Source organism: Monodelphis domestica, chromosome 1 (assembly GCF_027887165.1).
Source record: "Monodelphis domestica isolate mMonDom1 chromosome 1, mMonDom1.pri, whole genome shotgun sequence".
Lineage (NCBI taxonomy): Eukaryota > Metazoa > Chordata > Mammalia > Didelphimorphia > Didelphidae > Monodelphis > Monodelphis domestica.
Window position 1 is genome coordinate 661,206,668 of NC_077227.1, and position 16,149 is coordinate 661,222,816.

At 42.9% G+C, this 16,149-nt stretch overlaps 1 protein-coding gene across 2 annotated transcripts in view; it reads right to left on the bottom strand.

The window, feature by feature from the left end:
• The window catches only part of EPAS1 (endothelial PAS domain protein 1), a 120,623-nt gene extending 104,907 nt beyond the window's left edge, over positions 1-15,716 (bottom strand). Inside the window, exon 1 of one of the 2 annotated variants that reach the window (XM_007476872.3) lies at positions 14,943-15,716. In XM_007476872.3, the coding sequence (XP_007476934.1) occupies positions 14,943-14,968 (26 nt within the window). In that variant the 5' untranslated portion in view covers positions 14,969-15,716. The remainder of the gene's footprint in view (positions 1-14,942) is intronic. The other variant, XM_016422936.2, reaches the window with a different exon arrangement.
• Between the last annotated feature and the right edge of the window lie 433 nt (positions 15,717-16,149).

The following is a 16,149-nucleotide window of genomic DNA, read 5'->3' on the forward strand; positions in this document are numbered from 1 at the left end:
CTCATTTGACAGGTGAGGAAACTGAGGCAGATAGAGATTAATTGGCTTGCCCATGGTCACACAAGTAGGAAGTACCAAGGTCAGATGTGAACCCAGGACCCCTTGTCTCCAGGCTTGGCTCTTTATCCACTATGCCACCAAAACGTGATCAGATGAACTTAATTCAATGAGAAGTAGTAATCTAGAAATTAAATTTCTTGATAAGAACCCTTCCAGAGGTGGTTGGGTGGATAGAGCCAGGCCTGGAGATGAGAGGTCTTGGGTCGAAATCTGGCCTCAGATACAGCCTAGCTGTGTGACCCTAGGCAAGTCACTTGACCCCAATTGCCTAATCCTGAACCCTCTTCTGCTTAGAACTACTACTTAGTATTAATTTTAAGATAGAAGGTGAGGGTTAAAAAAAAAAAAAAGAACCTTTCCAGGGTTATTCTCCCCAGAAGTACCAGTGTACAGAATCACATCTTATTATATAAGATGCCAGGTGCATACAATGATAAGCCTGGCTCAGCTCCTTTTCCACCACCAGTGAGGAGACTTTTCTCAGTGGTTTTAAAGCCAAGGCCATGCCTACACATGCATCTCGAGCCATGATCCCAGTGGCTTCCAGCTTTCTCCTGGGTACAAACTGTACCTGCTAAAGGAATTAACTCCTCTTGCTCTAGCTTTTCCATAGGAGTCTGAAAATTCTAGTCTTTCTTCTTTTGTCTGCTCTAGTCAAGTCCTTCTGGGTTCAAACCAGAGCCGGAGCCACTCTGCGGCTCTTCTGAAAGGACAACCCCATCGAGGCATCCAAGTAATCCCCACATGCCTAGCACAGGTGTTAGGTAAACAAAGTCAGAGGTTTGTGCCTGGCACTCCATGAAGTGTTGATGGATGGATGGATTCTCCTGTTGTCTCTGGGGCATAACAACATGCCTAAGAACATTCTGGCAAATGATGTGCTAACCGTGACCAGATTTGGGCTTTATCTCCACCCTAAAAATGCGTTGGTGTTCCTGTTAGGCCAGAGATTCCTGGTAGTTTTGCCAGATTTCTCTTCCCATTTCTGTTTGCCTCTGGATGATGTCTTAGTGAGCATGTGTTTCTGAAATTCCTACAGAACAGGCCAATGGAGCCTGGAGATCTTTGACATGTAACACAGGTGGAAAAATCAAGTCAGAGATGACCCAGCTTCAAATCTTCACTCTGATATGTATGAACTGTGTGACCTTTACCAGGTCCACTCTCCTCTCTGGGTTCCAGGTATCTTGCCTGTGAAATGAATGAGTTAACCTATATGATATCTGAATATTATGTTTGAGAAGAATGGAAGAATTCTCCTACAAGTTGTTACTATTGTTCAGTTGTTTTCATTAGTGTCCAAATTTCATGAGCCCATTGGGGTTTTCTTGGTAAAGATACTGGAGTGATTTCCCATTTCCTTCTCCAGTTTATTTTACAGATGAGGAAACTTTGAGGCAAATAGGGTTAAGTGACTTGCCCAAGGTCATACAACTATTAAGTGCCTAAGGCCACACTTAATTTCTATTTGCTTCAGTTCCTCATCTAAGAAATGAGCTGGAGAAGGAAATGGCAAACCACTTGAGTATCTCTGCCAAGAAAATCCCAAATGGGATCACAAAAAGTTGAATTCTATCAAAAAATAGTTGAATGATAAATCATGATTGTATTCAATTGAGCCTTGGGTTGGACAATATCTTCTCTAATTAGTATGGTGGAGTAGAAGGGCATGTGATTTGGACAGTCAGCTAACCTGGATTTGAGTCCCAGTTCTGCCATTGACAATTTAAAAAAATTTAGTGAATAGCAAAGTTCCTTGTACAAAGTTGGTGTTGAACAATTTCGTTGGGAGTGAATTATCTTCCCCAGTCTGTCCTAGGCTATTAGCCAATTTCTTCTTAGCCATTGGGCACCTGGAGGCAGTATCATGAATGTTAGCTAGTGTTGGAGATGGCTAGATAGACAGGTAGGTAGGTAGGTAGATGGATAGACAGATAAGTGGCTATTCGGTCCTCGATAATAACCTGGTGAACTGATTTAAGCAGGTCTAGAGTTAAGAATTTATATTTGGGGCAAAGAATTCAGCAGATGGGCTCCAGTCCACTGGCTCTTAGGACTGTCAGGCAACCTTCCACTATCACAGTGAGCCCCTGTTATCACAAACTCTCTTTCATGTGTTTTACCTCATAGTAGAGAATCTGGGGAAGTGAGAAAAGAAACAGAACTCATGATCCCTGCTTTCAAGGAGTTTATCACCTAAGGGAGATAAGGGGAATACCTCTCACATTGCTGTAGCTACTTAAAATTTTATGTTGTTTTACCTTTGTTGCCTTTTCTGATTCCCAGAGTTTGATGGTGGTGGAAAAATTATTGACTCTATTCTGTGAGGACATATTGTGTGTGTATGTGCATGTGTGTGTATACATACATATGTAAACACATATACCCCATCTCCCAAGTCTGGCAAGTGAAAATTATTTTAGCCTATACTAAAATGTATATTAGACTCAGGAGTGATGAGGTAGGGTAGGGCAAGTCATTCCTCTGCTCTGGATCTTGGCTTCCTTATATGTCAAACAAGAGAATTGGGCAAGATCCTTGAGTTCCCTTCCTGTTTTGACATGCTATGATTCTGTGAAAGGTTTCCTAGAAAAAATACCCATCTGAGGGGCAGCTAGGTAGCACAATGGATAGAGAGCCAGATTTGGAGTTGGGAGGACCTGGGTTCAAATATGACCTCAGATACTTTTTAGCTGTGGGGCCCTGGGCAAATCACTTAACCTTGATTGGCTAACCCTTTCCACTCTCCTGTTCTAGAACTGTTAGTATTAATATTCTAAGACAAGGGGGGAGAGAGAGAGAGAGAGAGAGAGAGAGAGAGAGAGAGAGAGAGAGAGAGAGAGAGAGAGAGAGAGAGAGAGAGAGAGAGAGAGAGAAAACATTTATTTTTGTGGTTTTTGGTGGGGGGTGCAGGGTAGGAGTGTTGAGACCTAATCTTATCTTCAAGAATGGAAGATGGTTCTCCTAATCTCAAAGCTAAATTGCCCCGAAGCTCTACATTTTTGCTTCTGGGTTGATTTGCACTCAAGTTGTCACTTGTCTATGGGTATAGGGTATTTTCTTTAAGTGAATCATTGACAGGATATGGCCTAACCTTGCTGTAAAGACTTGTGGGGACATCAGTCAAGGGGGTTTGGGGGAAGAAAGGAGGTTATTTTTAGCCTTGTTTTTCACTAAGATGGTAAGGGGGCCCCCTCCCACACAAAGAAGAGTCCATCACAAAAGTTGGACTTTATACAGCCAGAAGATACTCTAACTCAATTCAAAAGGTCTTCATTGAATTCCATTCACATGTTCAGCATTGTCCTAAGTGTTATGAATGATACAAAATAGGGTAAACTTTGGGCTCAAACAGCTTACAAGACCAGGACCAGGAGAGAATGAGGTGCTCAGGGAAAAATAGTGAAAGGTGTTCCATATCTGTAATAAATACTGTGGCGGTGATGGCCAATGTGAGTGGGAGTTAGTTAATAGAGAAGATTTCATGGAGAAGATAGAACTTGAAATAGGCTTGATGTGTACACAAGATTTAAATCGGCAAAGGGAGAAATCACTTTGAAGGAGATTGGGAAATTTAGAAGAATCTATCCAAATCCTCTCATTTTACAGATGAGAGAAATGAAGTCCAGAGAAAAGTGACTTGCCCAGGATCATACACAGTTGAATCAGGATATGCAACCAAATCTAATAACAAATCTAGGCGTTTCTATGTTAGTCCATGTTTCCTCTCAGCTGCCCTATGAATATTTGCTTGTGACAAAGAAGACTTCCAACAAAACATAAGAAAGAACAGTCTTACCCCAAGTAATATGGCCAATGACTGCTCAGGATTCCATGTATGAGAAAGAGGCAGAGAGACACACAGAGATATAGAGAGAAAGAGAGACAGGCTCTAGACTAACAATCATCTGGACACATTTATAGAAACCCATTGTGGCCAGTAAAATGTGACCTTCATACTTTCCTTATCTTAATATCTAAGTAAACATTTGTTGTGCAAGCACACAAATAAATGTTCTAAAGGTGAAATGTGGTATATCTAGTAATAATAAGGTTGTTCCTGGATTCAGGCCTAGAAAACCCTCCTGGCTATTTGGCCATTTTTTTTCTTGGCCATTAAGCACCTGGATGCAGCATCATGAAGGCTAGCTAGTGTTGGAGTTAGGCATTCATGACCATTCTAAAACAGTGGGCAGCAAGCTCCCAGGAGCTTATGGTATTGGTATTGTGGTATTTGGTAGAGTGCTGGACCAGGAATCAGTTCTGAAGCTAATCATCTGGATCCATTGGGTAAGTCTTGAGGGGAGAGGCTACTCTTTCAATTCTGACATTCTGTGATTGTATGGCAATTTAAAGACAATTATTATAACTCCATTTTCAGTAAAAGACTGGGAATTAAAAACAAAAGGGGCATGAGGTTTTTTTCACTGGCAATCTATAATCATCGATAATGCTATCTAAAAAGGGGGGGAATGGCTTTGATTTTCTCCAACTCTTCTCTTCCCTCCTCCAAACTGATTTTGTGTGTAAAAGGATGGTGCCAGTCTTTAGGAGCAAAGAATGGTGCAATTAGGAGTAAGTGACTTGCCCAGAATCACCCAGCTAGGAAGAGTCTGAGGCCAGATTTGACCTCCTAATTGCAAGCCTGGCTCTCAATCCAATGAACAACCTCATTGTTCCTTAAAGTGTCTATTATCTAAGGGTTAAATTCACAGATTCACTGAATATTAGCTCTGAAAGGACTTCAAAAGAGGTATAGACCAAATCCCACCATCTCTCATTTGGTAGACCAAAAAAAAAAAAACCAAACAAACAACAACAACAAAAAAAAACCAAGGTAAATACATATAAAGCAACTTGCCCAAGGAAATGAATGATAGAATTGCTACTTGGATCCAGGTCTTCTGACTCCCAAGCCAGCATCCTTTCCATTACATCATGCTGCCTCTAGTGAGTCCCTCTCCTTCACCCTAGCCTTAAATAAAAGCTTATAGAATGGGCTGCTGCCCATGACCTCTCCTTAAAATAATGGAGGGTAAGATGCTTAATTCTCTAAGCCTTGCTTTCCATTTCAAATTCAGTGCAGTCAAAAGAACACTACTCTCCACTGAAGAAGATGGGGCCTCAGTTCTGCTTCTGACTCCTACACTAATAGTATTACCCTGTGAAAGTCCCTTTACATGACTTAACACCTCCAATTGCCTCATCAGTAAAATCTTGATAATTGTACTTGGACTGGAATGTTGAGAGGATTAAGTCGGATTATGTATGGAAAGTCCTTCACAAACCCTAGGACCATAGATATTGAGATAAGAAAGAACTTTGGAGGCCATCCAATTCCAAAGCCTTCATTTTACAGAAAAGAAAAATTAAGGTTATTAAATAATTTGCCTGGGGGGCAGCTGAGTGGATTGAGAGTCAGTTCTAAAAACTGGTGGTATTGGGTTCAGCTCTGGCTCTGATACTTCGCAACTGTGTAACCCTGGGCAAGCCATTTAATCCCCATTGCCTAGACCTTGCCACTTTTGTGCCTTGGAACCAACACACAGTATTGATTCTAAGATGGAAAGTAAGGGTTTAAAAATTAATAATAACTTGTCCAAGGTCACACAGATAGAAAGTAACAAGAGGCAGGATTTGAACTTGGGTCCTCTGGATCCAAGGCCAATAATGTCTTTTGAATCTTCAAGTTCCATACATCCAAATGTCAGTCAGCAGTATGATTCAGTACAAAAAGAATAACTACCACAGGATCTTTGATCTTCAAAAAAAAAACCTCCCTTCCTGAAGCTTTGACGTTAATTTTCTAGAAATGTCTTTCTCATTACTCCAAAGTGCTTTGGCAGCAGGAAGTTGTAAAGGTAGTAAGGAACCTTGTAAATATTTGTTGTAATTACTCATTAGTAATGAGAATCATTAACAATGAAGTTTGAGTCACCACCTTTGTGTCCTTGGTTGACTAACTTGTAGTAATAGCCTGTGGCATAAATTGGTGGACAGGGGCCTAGCTTGGTCACAAAGACACAGGTTCGAATCTAGACTTCATTTTTTCTTGTGAGACTTTTCCCCTTCTCTGAGATTCAGTGTTTCCATCATTATGGCTGGGATGATAATAAATGTTACACTCTGACCTCTCACAGAGAGCATTGCCAGGATGAATGAGATCATCTATTCAGAGTCCTTTGACTCCCTTGGATGAAAAGTGCTATGTCAGTAATAATAATAACAACAAAAACAATTGCTAAGTTTGCAAAGTGCTTCATATTCACTGTCTCAATTAAATTTGAGGTGGGGACTATAAATACTACTGCTATTTTACAGGTGAAGAAACTGAGGCTGGTCACACAGCTGTCTAAGTTTCAGGGATGGTGATTGAATTCTAGCCTTTCCCTACTCCAAGTTCAGAACCCCCTCTCCTTAATCAAAGAAAACTGCTTACTCATCATATTCCCAGGCCCAGGACAGGTCAAGATCAGGCCACCTCTGACAAAATATCAGACCAAAAAAAAAATGTACCAAAGCAACCTCCCTTCTTGTCAGAAAAAACAGTTGGTGAGCTGCTACAGAAGAGAATATTGGTGGTTTGCTGCTTCATTTGATGTACTCATAATGAACACATCTCTTCCATTCAAGCCCCTACAGCAAAAGCCTGAATCAAACCAATTCACAGACTTTTAAGATACCCAGGGCCTATCAAGTGTGTTTGTGGTATAGAAGATTGGGAATCAGACTAGCTATGTTTGAATACTTTTTCTTTTGCTCACTAGCAGCAATGACCTTAGGAAAGTCTTTGACCTCTTCATGTCTCTGTTTCTTTATCTGTAAAAATGGGAAAAGGGAGATGAACTCCAAAAAGTTTCCCTCCAGCACTAATTCCCATATATATTTATACATATGTATATGTATGTCATATATATATATATAATTTTTTTGGTTTGTTTTTGGCTTGCGGAGGGGGGGGGGGATGGAAAAGAAGCTCTTTAAAGGATTTTTCCTGTGATGAATAAGAAGTCATTTCTAGAGTTGGAAAGCAGAGAATTAGAAAAGATCAAAATGGACCCATGCCAAAATAAAGAGTAGGGAGGTCTTTTTTGTTCCTTTCTTTTTTTAAACCCTTACCTTCCATCTTAGATTCAATACTGTGTATTGGTTCCAAGGCAGAAGTGTGGTAAGGGTGAGGCAATGGGTGTTAAGTGACTTATCCAAGGTCATATAGGATTTCCTGTCTCTAGGTATGACTCTCAATCTACTGAGCTACCTAGATGCCCCGGGAGGTCTTTTTCTTCATTGACAATTAGCCTAAGAAACAATTTCCACTCTACGTTGGAAGATGGTGTGTACCACAACTATTCTTGAGCAAAATGACTTCCAAATGAAGAAAAAACAAGTGCCTTTTGTGAATGCATGAAGTCCATATAATAAATGCTTTGCTGGTGTTCAGATGGCCTCCAGAAGTAGCCTTAGGCAGCTCACAAACCAGTTTTTCTTGAGAAAATGGAACAAAATCAGGCCAACAGGGAGCAGATAAGATACTGGGTCTATTCCTTGTCTGGATCTCTACAGCTATCAGTTTCAGGACAGTACAGAGCTCTTAGATACTTTCTGTATCATATCAGTTCTGCACCTTTTCAGAGCAAGGTCATGGCAGCCTGAAGACCTAGTTTCAAAATTTTCCTCTGCCATTTATTCCCTGTTTGACCTTGGACAAGTCACTTAAGCTTTCTGAGCCTCAGTTTCCTCAACTGTAAAAATGAGGAGCTTGGGCGAGGCAACCTCCCAGATCTAAATATGTGATACTAAGAATCCTATGAGTTAGACACTAAATTATACCCAGCTTCCACCTGAAAATTGCAGATGCTTGCCAGTGGCATTTTTTGACATCATCCATTGGCAGGAGACACTCACTGAAGAGTTTAGGAGAAATTACCAAAGTGGCTTTTCATTATCATCATCATCATCATCATTAACAGTAGTAATAAGTGTCAATATAATCATATATTTTGTTTTTTATGAAGACATAAGGCGCCCTTTGGGAGAACATTCATAAGGCTGAAGAAGACCAGATAGTATAATGTGTGTGTGAGAGAGAGTATGAATGTCAGTAGCTTCTCAGCAAGAAGGCACTGTAAAAATGCAAGGTATTATTATGAAGATGATTGCTCCTATTCTTTATTCAGCCATCCATTTTTTCCCCCTAGTGCTTGTGGTTTGAAAAGATCAAAAGTTGCAAAGGAAGCATTCTATGCCTTGGTTTGGAGGCTGTTTTTCTGAAGCCACAGAGGAAGCCCTTACAACAGGTTACTCCATACAATGGACCTTGAAAAGTTGTATAGCATTCAGGCCTTGCCACCAGTTCTGGGTAAAAATTGGGGGAAGGAAGAAAAGAGCTTTGAACCTCTCAGGACATTAGAGAGCTTCCATACTCCAAAGGTTAGGAAAATCTCTGCAGGATAAGAAACTCCAGTTTCCCAATATATGGGTATTGTAATGAGTAAGAAAAGCGAAGAAACATAAGTTAGAAATCAGAGAGCCCCCTAGTGCAAGAGGAGGCCCAGAAAAAGAAAAAGAAAGAAATGGTTTATCAGTGAGAAAAATTAAAAAAGGGAAAAAATTCACTATTGAAGTTTAAAAGAAACAAATTGCCACTAACATTCTTCAGACATTCAAGTCCAGTTTTCTATTGCTGCTTATTCTCCTAGTCTAGCAAATCTGGGAGGGGTTAAATGATCCTGTAGAGATAGGCTATAGATTAGTAGGTATAGCTCTATTGAGGCCAAAAATGCAGTCATATGTCCTCTACTCCAGACATTCAGATCTTTCCACTCTACCCCCACACCAGGACCCACAAGGATTGCCACCAAACATAAAAATAGATAGAGACTTTAAAACAAAATTTATGAATTAAAAGAAAACCACAAACATTTCCATCATTACAGATGTCCAAGAGAAATAGCCCTGATCATTTTTTCATTGGGAACAAAAAGTGACATCTTGACCCCAATTCTTCTCCCATATGGCCCAAACATTCTCTGATCTCTGAGTCAGTGTCTGTCATTCAAGTTAAATTAACTGATAATATGAAAGCATTCAATGTGTTATGGCCCTCTTTATTACTAGTATGATGCACAAAAATAATGCTACATACCTTCAATTCAGCATTAAGAGCCTACTACTTTTATGTGACTCTTACATCAATTCTCTGTATGACCTTAAGCCAGACATTTTGACTTGATGGACCTCAGTTCCTTCATCAGCAAAATGAGGAGGGGTTGGGCTAACTCATCTCCAAGGTCCTTTCCAACCTAACTTGCCATTTAACATAGGGGTTCTTAACCTTTCTGTGTCATGGACCCCTTTGGTGAAGTCAATGGATCGCTTCTAAGAATAATGTTTTTAAATGCCTAGAGTAAAAATACATAAGGCTGCAAAGGGAGTCAAAGGTTAGTGAAAATAGACATACTTTTTTTACCCAGAAATCTGTCCATGGGCCCCATTGTTGTTGCAGTTATTCAGTTGTGTCTGACTCTTTGTGATCCCAGTTGAGGTTTTCTTGGCAAAGATGCTGGAGTGTTTTGCCATTTCCTTTTCTGGCTCATTTTACAGATGAGGAGACTGAGGCAAACAGGATTAAGTGATTTGCCCAGTCACCCAGCTAGTAAGAATCAAAGGCCAAATTTGAATTCAGGATGATGAGTCTTCCTGACTCTAAGCCTGGTGCTCTATCCATTATGTCACCCAGGCACCATTACTCTGGGTCTCATAGACCCCAGAAGGACCTTTGATCTTAAGAACCCCTCAATCTCACCCCTTATGGACTCAGATTTAATACTTCTAATGATAGGAAGCTCACTATATCACAGTGCCATTATCAGACAGCTCACATACTATTCTTTATTTAAAACAAGGCTCACCCAGACAGACATTTAGCAATAATTTTAAAGTTAAACAATTAATAGAGAACTACAGTGATATCTTTTCAGTTTCTGCAGTCTACAAAGTCTACAGATACACACACACACACACACACACACACACACACACACACACACCAGACTACTTCTCTCTCCCCCCCCCCCCAGACTACTTCTTCCCCTAAGGCAGGTTCATGCTTCCTCTTTGCTAGAGAAGTCTCTCTCCCAGACAGAGTCTTTTAATAGTCCTTGAAAAACCCCTTCACTGAAATCTACCCTTCTCCCTGACCCAAGTCCCTTTCCCTGCGTTTTCACTGGCTTCAGAGGTCATTTGGTAGCTCTCACACTTTCATGTGTATGAAGATGATTGCCCAGGAAGTCATTCTGTCTTTACAGTAGATATTTTGGGTTTTTGGCTTGCTCAAACACTACAGAGCCTCAGTTTCTATTCACACACAATTGCTTTCAGGCCAAAGTTATAATTATTTTTAAGTGTGAAGTAAACCCCAATATATTCCAAAGATAATAATTTCAGCTGAATAGAAACTAATGCATTGTAGAATAAATGGATTGGGTGCAAGGGTCAGTCTTACTGATCTGTCCTTTGGATGGGAGGCAATATGGTATGGTGGATAGCATAAGGTTCTCATCCTTTTGCTATTATTAATTAGCTTTGTGACTTTGGAGAAATCACGTAAATTCTCAATCTTCTCTGTTAAATGAGAACATTGTTAAGTGAGGGGTATATAACCTTCTTTTAAGACAAGGACCCCCCCTCTGGCAGTCTGGTGAAGTTTCTGGACCCCTTTGCGGTATTTTTTAACTGATAAAATACATAAGATTACAAAGGAAACTATCTTGACATAGTTATTAAAATATTAGAAGCTCAAGTTCAAAGGCTCTAATTTAAGAAAACCTCTCTAGATACCAAAAAAAATTCTTATTTTTTTCAAATCAAAGATTTATCAAGGGACTACTATTTTTATGTGATTGCTGTTATTTTTCTGTATGACCTCAAAGAAGACACCTTGCTTTGTGGGTCCAAATATTTGGATGTGGTGAGGGAAGATCTGGTTTTGAATCTCACCCCTAGCATTTACCAATTCTGTTATTTTAGGATAAATCTCAGCCCCTCTAGTTCTACAACTTCTTCTGAACTCTATAAATTCATGATCTGGATTAATTCTGGGTCCTTTCCATGTACTACAGAATTCTCTTTGAAGTTTTAGACTATTCTCTGGACCTCTACAGTCCCTTTCAAGTCTAAATTCTATAAACTTCTATGGAGATGTTATTTGAAAGGACTTTGAGTCCTGGGCAAGATGTAAACAAGGTGCTCTTGTTTATATCTATCTGAACATTCATCAACCCCATGACCCTAAAAATTACTTGACTCCCCTTTAGTGTCAATACATATTTTCTTATATGGATCAGACTTAGAGATTACATAATACTATCTTGCTAGTTCCTCCTCTAAGCAAAAATTGAGATAGTGACACCACAACTGACTTGACAACAGTAAGTCACCTCTAGATGAATAGTGAGTGAAAGTATAATACTGATCTCAGTTTCTACTCCAAGATAGAAAAGATCATAGATTTGGGGCTGGAAGGAGGCTAGGAAGTATATCTGGGTACAACTCCTTTATTTTACAGATGAAGAAATCAAAGCCCAGGGAGTTTAGAAGATTTGTCCTAACCTTATACAGAGGAGTCAGTGATAGAAATGAGATTGAGCCTATGTTGTTCTTTGGGTGTGTCTGACTTTTTGTGACCATTTGAGATTTTCTTGAAAGATACTGGAGTGGTTTGACAATTCCTTCCCCAGCTCATTTTGCTGATGAGGAAACTGAGGCAAATAGGGTTAAGTGACTTGCTGGGGGTCAACAACTAATGTGTGACTTCAAATTTGATCTCAGGTCTTCCTGACTTGGGGTCAGGTGATCTCCTTCTAAGGCTATATACCAGTTTTGAATGACGAAAATGGAATATATATATTGTAGTCATTTTTAACTCATTGTATTAAGACACTTTGACAACTATGAAGACTAATTATAGTTTGGAATAAATGTATTAGCCAGAATGTCAGTCATTCCATCAGTTCTATCAATTTGCTATTTTAAATGAGAACTTCTAATGGTTCCTATTATTTTGGAGAAGCACCACAAATTGTTTTGTTGTTGTTTTTATTAAAATTGTTGATATCTAGGGAGAAGCTTATTCTACTGAATTTAACACTGCATATGTTTAAGTGGAGTTTCTCATAGATTCCTCTGCAGCTATTACCAATACAAAGCTCACTGGCAAAGCACCCTCTGAAAACAAATACTTCACTATCGAAGATTGTTGCAAAGCTTAAGATAAGACAATTGCTCACAGTACAGAACCAGTGGTCAAAGTATTAGTTCACAGTTTTTAATTACAGCTTGGTCTAATAAATAACCTTAGGCTGGTCAGCAACCACTAGAGCCGAATTTTATATTTGGCAGTAGAAAATCAATCTTGATGAACGGGTCAAGTTCAGCAGCAAATTAAGTCTCACTGTCTCTGTCTCGGTCTCTCCCTCTCTGTCTGTCTGTCTGTCTCTCTCTTTTTTTCTTGTCAGTCCATGGAAATACGGAAATTAAATCGAATCATGAAAACATACACAGAGCCAGAAGATCAGAGTCCCAATGTAGTTAATTCAGGAAATCCCAGCTCGCACCTCAGATAGCGGACCGACCCCCAATGATTCTTAAAGAGGTAGCTCAGGAAAACAGTTTGGGGTCCCGTTACATTACTTCAGGGCTGCCTCTAAACTCTGTCCCTTTTTATTTGCTTGCCCGAATCCTATGGAAGAGGGCAGCTCATCTGGTATGTTGAAATCTTTAGTTCCCAAGTTTCTTGCAATAGATAATATGCATAATGGCAGGACGTAGCACATCACCCAGCGCAGGGCACCCTAGGAGGAGATGACATCTCTCACATTTATCAAGATTACAATCAAACCACACCCCCTCTGATTTCGACATTCCGAAGTAGGCATTTGGGCTGTAAAACGAACAATAAGTTCTCACTGGCTGGTTCTCCGGCCAGTCCAGGGTACTGGGCACAGAACTTGGGCACAATTTCTGTTGTTTGTTTAATCATTGTTTCTGGCGTTATTCCTGTGATCGATGATTTCCTCAGACCAAAAGTGCTGGGCTTCTCGGAGGCTCGGAAGTTTCTTCCTCACCCAAGCTGCCCTCAGCACACTGGGGATTAAACACTCTTACACAGCAGCTTCAAATGTAACGCGCGCTTCCTTGACTGGAAGCTTCCGGGCAACCCAGAGAAGAGAACAGGGTTCGCAACTCTGCCTCCATTCTCAAACCACCAGCTCAGCGATGCTTCACCAGACTAACCCCTGGTAGCAGTTTGGCCTCATAAATTTTCGGCCATTAAAAGAAAGGGAAGAAATCAAGTACGAACACCACAAGTGTTTGTGGAGGGGAAGAAAGCGAGAGCCCAACCAGAGATGATGTACGCCAGTCGATTACCCAATTATCCAAGAGTACGGATAGGCAATGCCACTTCAACCTGGAGCCCGCAACCAGGGTGACTAGGCGAAAGAAGCCAAGTTTAGCAGGGACAGCGCTTCCGTTTACACAAACCCAATTCCAAGCGCTCCCTTTTTCTCCCTCATCTGGTCAGGTTCGAAGCCCAAGCCAATCACCAAAGGCAACTCGATATCCAGGCTCTTCTCTCCCTCCTCCCCCCCTTGTGTCCCCTAACCTAGCTCGCTGCCAAATAGCTTCGGGCCATCCCTGAACTACTGCAAAGTTCCGCTGGGTCGTTCCCCTAGGCAGTGTGGGTGGAGATCCCAGGCCATACCTCCCCACAACCTTGTCCTCACGCAGGGAACTCTCGCGGCCACATTAACCTCGCGGCCACATTAACCTCGAATCCACCTGGCCCGAGCTGAGTCCAGGAAAAGAATTCTGCCCGCTCCCTGCCCCCTCTCCCTGAGTCTCGCCTTCTTGCTCTCTCACACGCTGAAGGAAAGCGAAGCGCCAAAGTAGTGAGTGAGGTGATCTGTGGCTTGGACACAGTGAACTGTGCGTCAGCGTGTGAACGTGCTATCTCGGGGAGAAGGAAAGGTTGCCCGGGAAAGAACGCCCCGATAGATGCCCTTTTGGCTGTGGATAGTTGTGGGAATCGCGGAGTGGGTAAAACTTGCCCACCGACTCCACTAGCCTGGCCCAGCATGGGTCTGTCTTCTCGGTGCACCAGGAATAGAGCACCCAGGGGGAAAAGCAGGAAAGCGACAGTTCTCCTGCGTAGCCTTTCACCTATTGAGGGGAGACTAAAGAGCTGGCGGACCGAACTTGGCTGCCCTTCTCTGCCCTCTTCGGAAGCACTCCATTCCTTCTCTAGGCGAGCAGGGCCTCAGAAGACGAAAACATCTGGGAATCACAGGGTGGTCACCACTTCTTTTTCATGTAAGTCGCCAAACCTCTTAAGGATTCTAGCTCCGTCTCCCCTACGCATAGTCCCCCTTTCCCACTCAAGTCTCTGAGCAGCGCCCAGAGCACAGTCCGGCCAATTTAGGACACCGCGCAGAAATAGGAGAGTAGGAGACCCTGGAAAGCGGATAGAGGTTGCTGTTGCCTCCACTCCGGAAAATGGGAGAAGCGAGGAAAGGACTAAGGACTCAATTTGTATCATAGCCTTCAACTGCACTGGCTGGCCAGAAAGACGCTGGGAAACCACCCCTTGCAACGTACAGCGTTTTCTTAAACTCCGAGTTGGCCTGTGCCGGGGTCACAACTAGTCTTCCTTGAAAGTTTCATCAACCTGATTCCGCCAGAACATTCCTACTTCCTTTCCCACTTTCTTTATTTTAGCCAGAGGCATCCTTTCATGCGGAATTTTTTTGCACCCCTTCCATCATCGCCACAGTCAAGTTCTGCCCTCCCCCTCTGTGGCCAGATCTTTTCGGCGCCTAGCTTACCTTTTCTTCTCCTTGTCAGCTGTCATTTTCACGTTTCTCCTTGAGGGCCACCAGGCTCCTTCAAACCCCGGCTGCGGATAACTTCTTGTCGTTTCGGCTTGCTGAGGCCCTGGGCGGATTGCAAAAGTCCTGAGCGCAGTCTGGTCCAAAGCGCTCCGCAAAATCAGGTGTTAGTTTGCAGGTGGTTAGGTAGGTGCGGGGAAAGCAGAGGGTGGAGAGAGGTGACGAGGGAGGAACCGGGAGGAGGAGTGGCTGTGGGAGGAAAGGGTGGAGGGATAGGAATAGGGGAGAGGTTGTCAAATGCGTACAGGAATCACCAAAGGAAAAAAAAAAGTTTAAAAATTGTTTTTCTAAAAAAAATAAAATAAAATAAAAACCAGTTGGGGAGGGGGCAAAGCCAGATCAAAGCGTGTGTGTGAAACAAGTCCTCGGAGCCGGGCAGTCGCTTCTGTGGCTATCGTGGCCTCTGAGCTGACCATACAGTCTCAGGACACTGCCGAGGATTGTACAGCCCGCTCAGGAGAGCAGGGGCGCGGGAGCGCGGCGAGCGCCTGGGCTCGGGGGCTGGCCGCGTCCCGAATGTCAGGAGCAGCAAGCGGTGGCTCCACTTTAAAACTTCGGCCAGCCCTGCGCCTCGGGAGGGAGCTGTGGAGTGGGTGGGAGTCCGGGAGGGGGAGTCTACTGTGAGGGGGGGGTGGGGGCTTGGAGGAGTGGGCGTGGGGGCGGGAGAGCTGTCAGCCTAGTCCTCTTTAGCCAAGCTCAGGATTTAAACTGGGGCAGCCCACTGCGCCTCCGCCAATGGGGGAGGCGCAGCTCCAGCCTCTGCCCCTGACCCCGTCTCCGCCCCTTCCCTTCATTCCCTCCCCTGTCGGGTAGGGCCAGCCGGCCTGCCCCGCCTCCTCCCACTGCATTTCCAGGAGTTGTTTATGAGGTCGGAGGACTAGAAGGCGGCTTGGAGCCCCGCAGACCCCCTGAGGAAGGGAGGAAAAGTGGAGACTCGAGTGGAAAGGGTCTGGGATAGTTGCAGGGAGATAGTCGTGGGTTAGGAGAGGCGGAGTCCTAGCCGGAGAGAGAGGGAGCGCTCCCAGCGGCTTCAGTTTGAGCACCCTCCCTCCTCTCCTAGTTTGCCCTTGGGGGCTGGGAGAGGAGTCACATGCTGAGAGAGGCTCCCCTTTTTGCTCCTCCTCGCCGTGCCCCTCCCCAACTT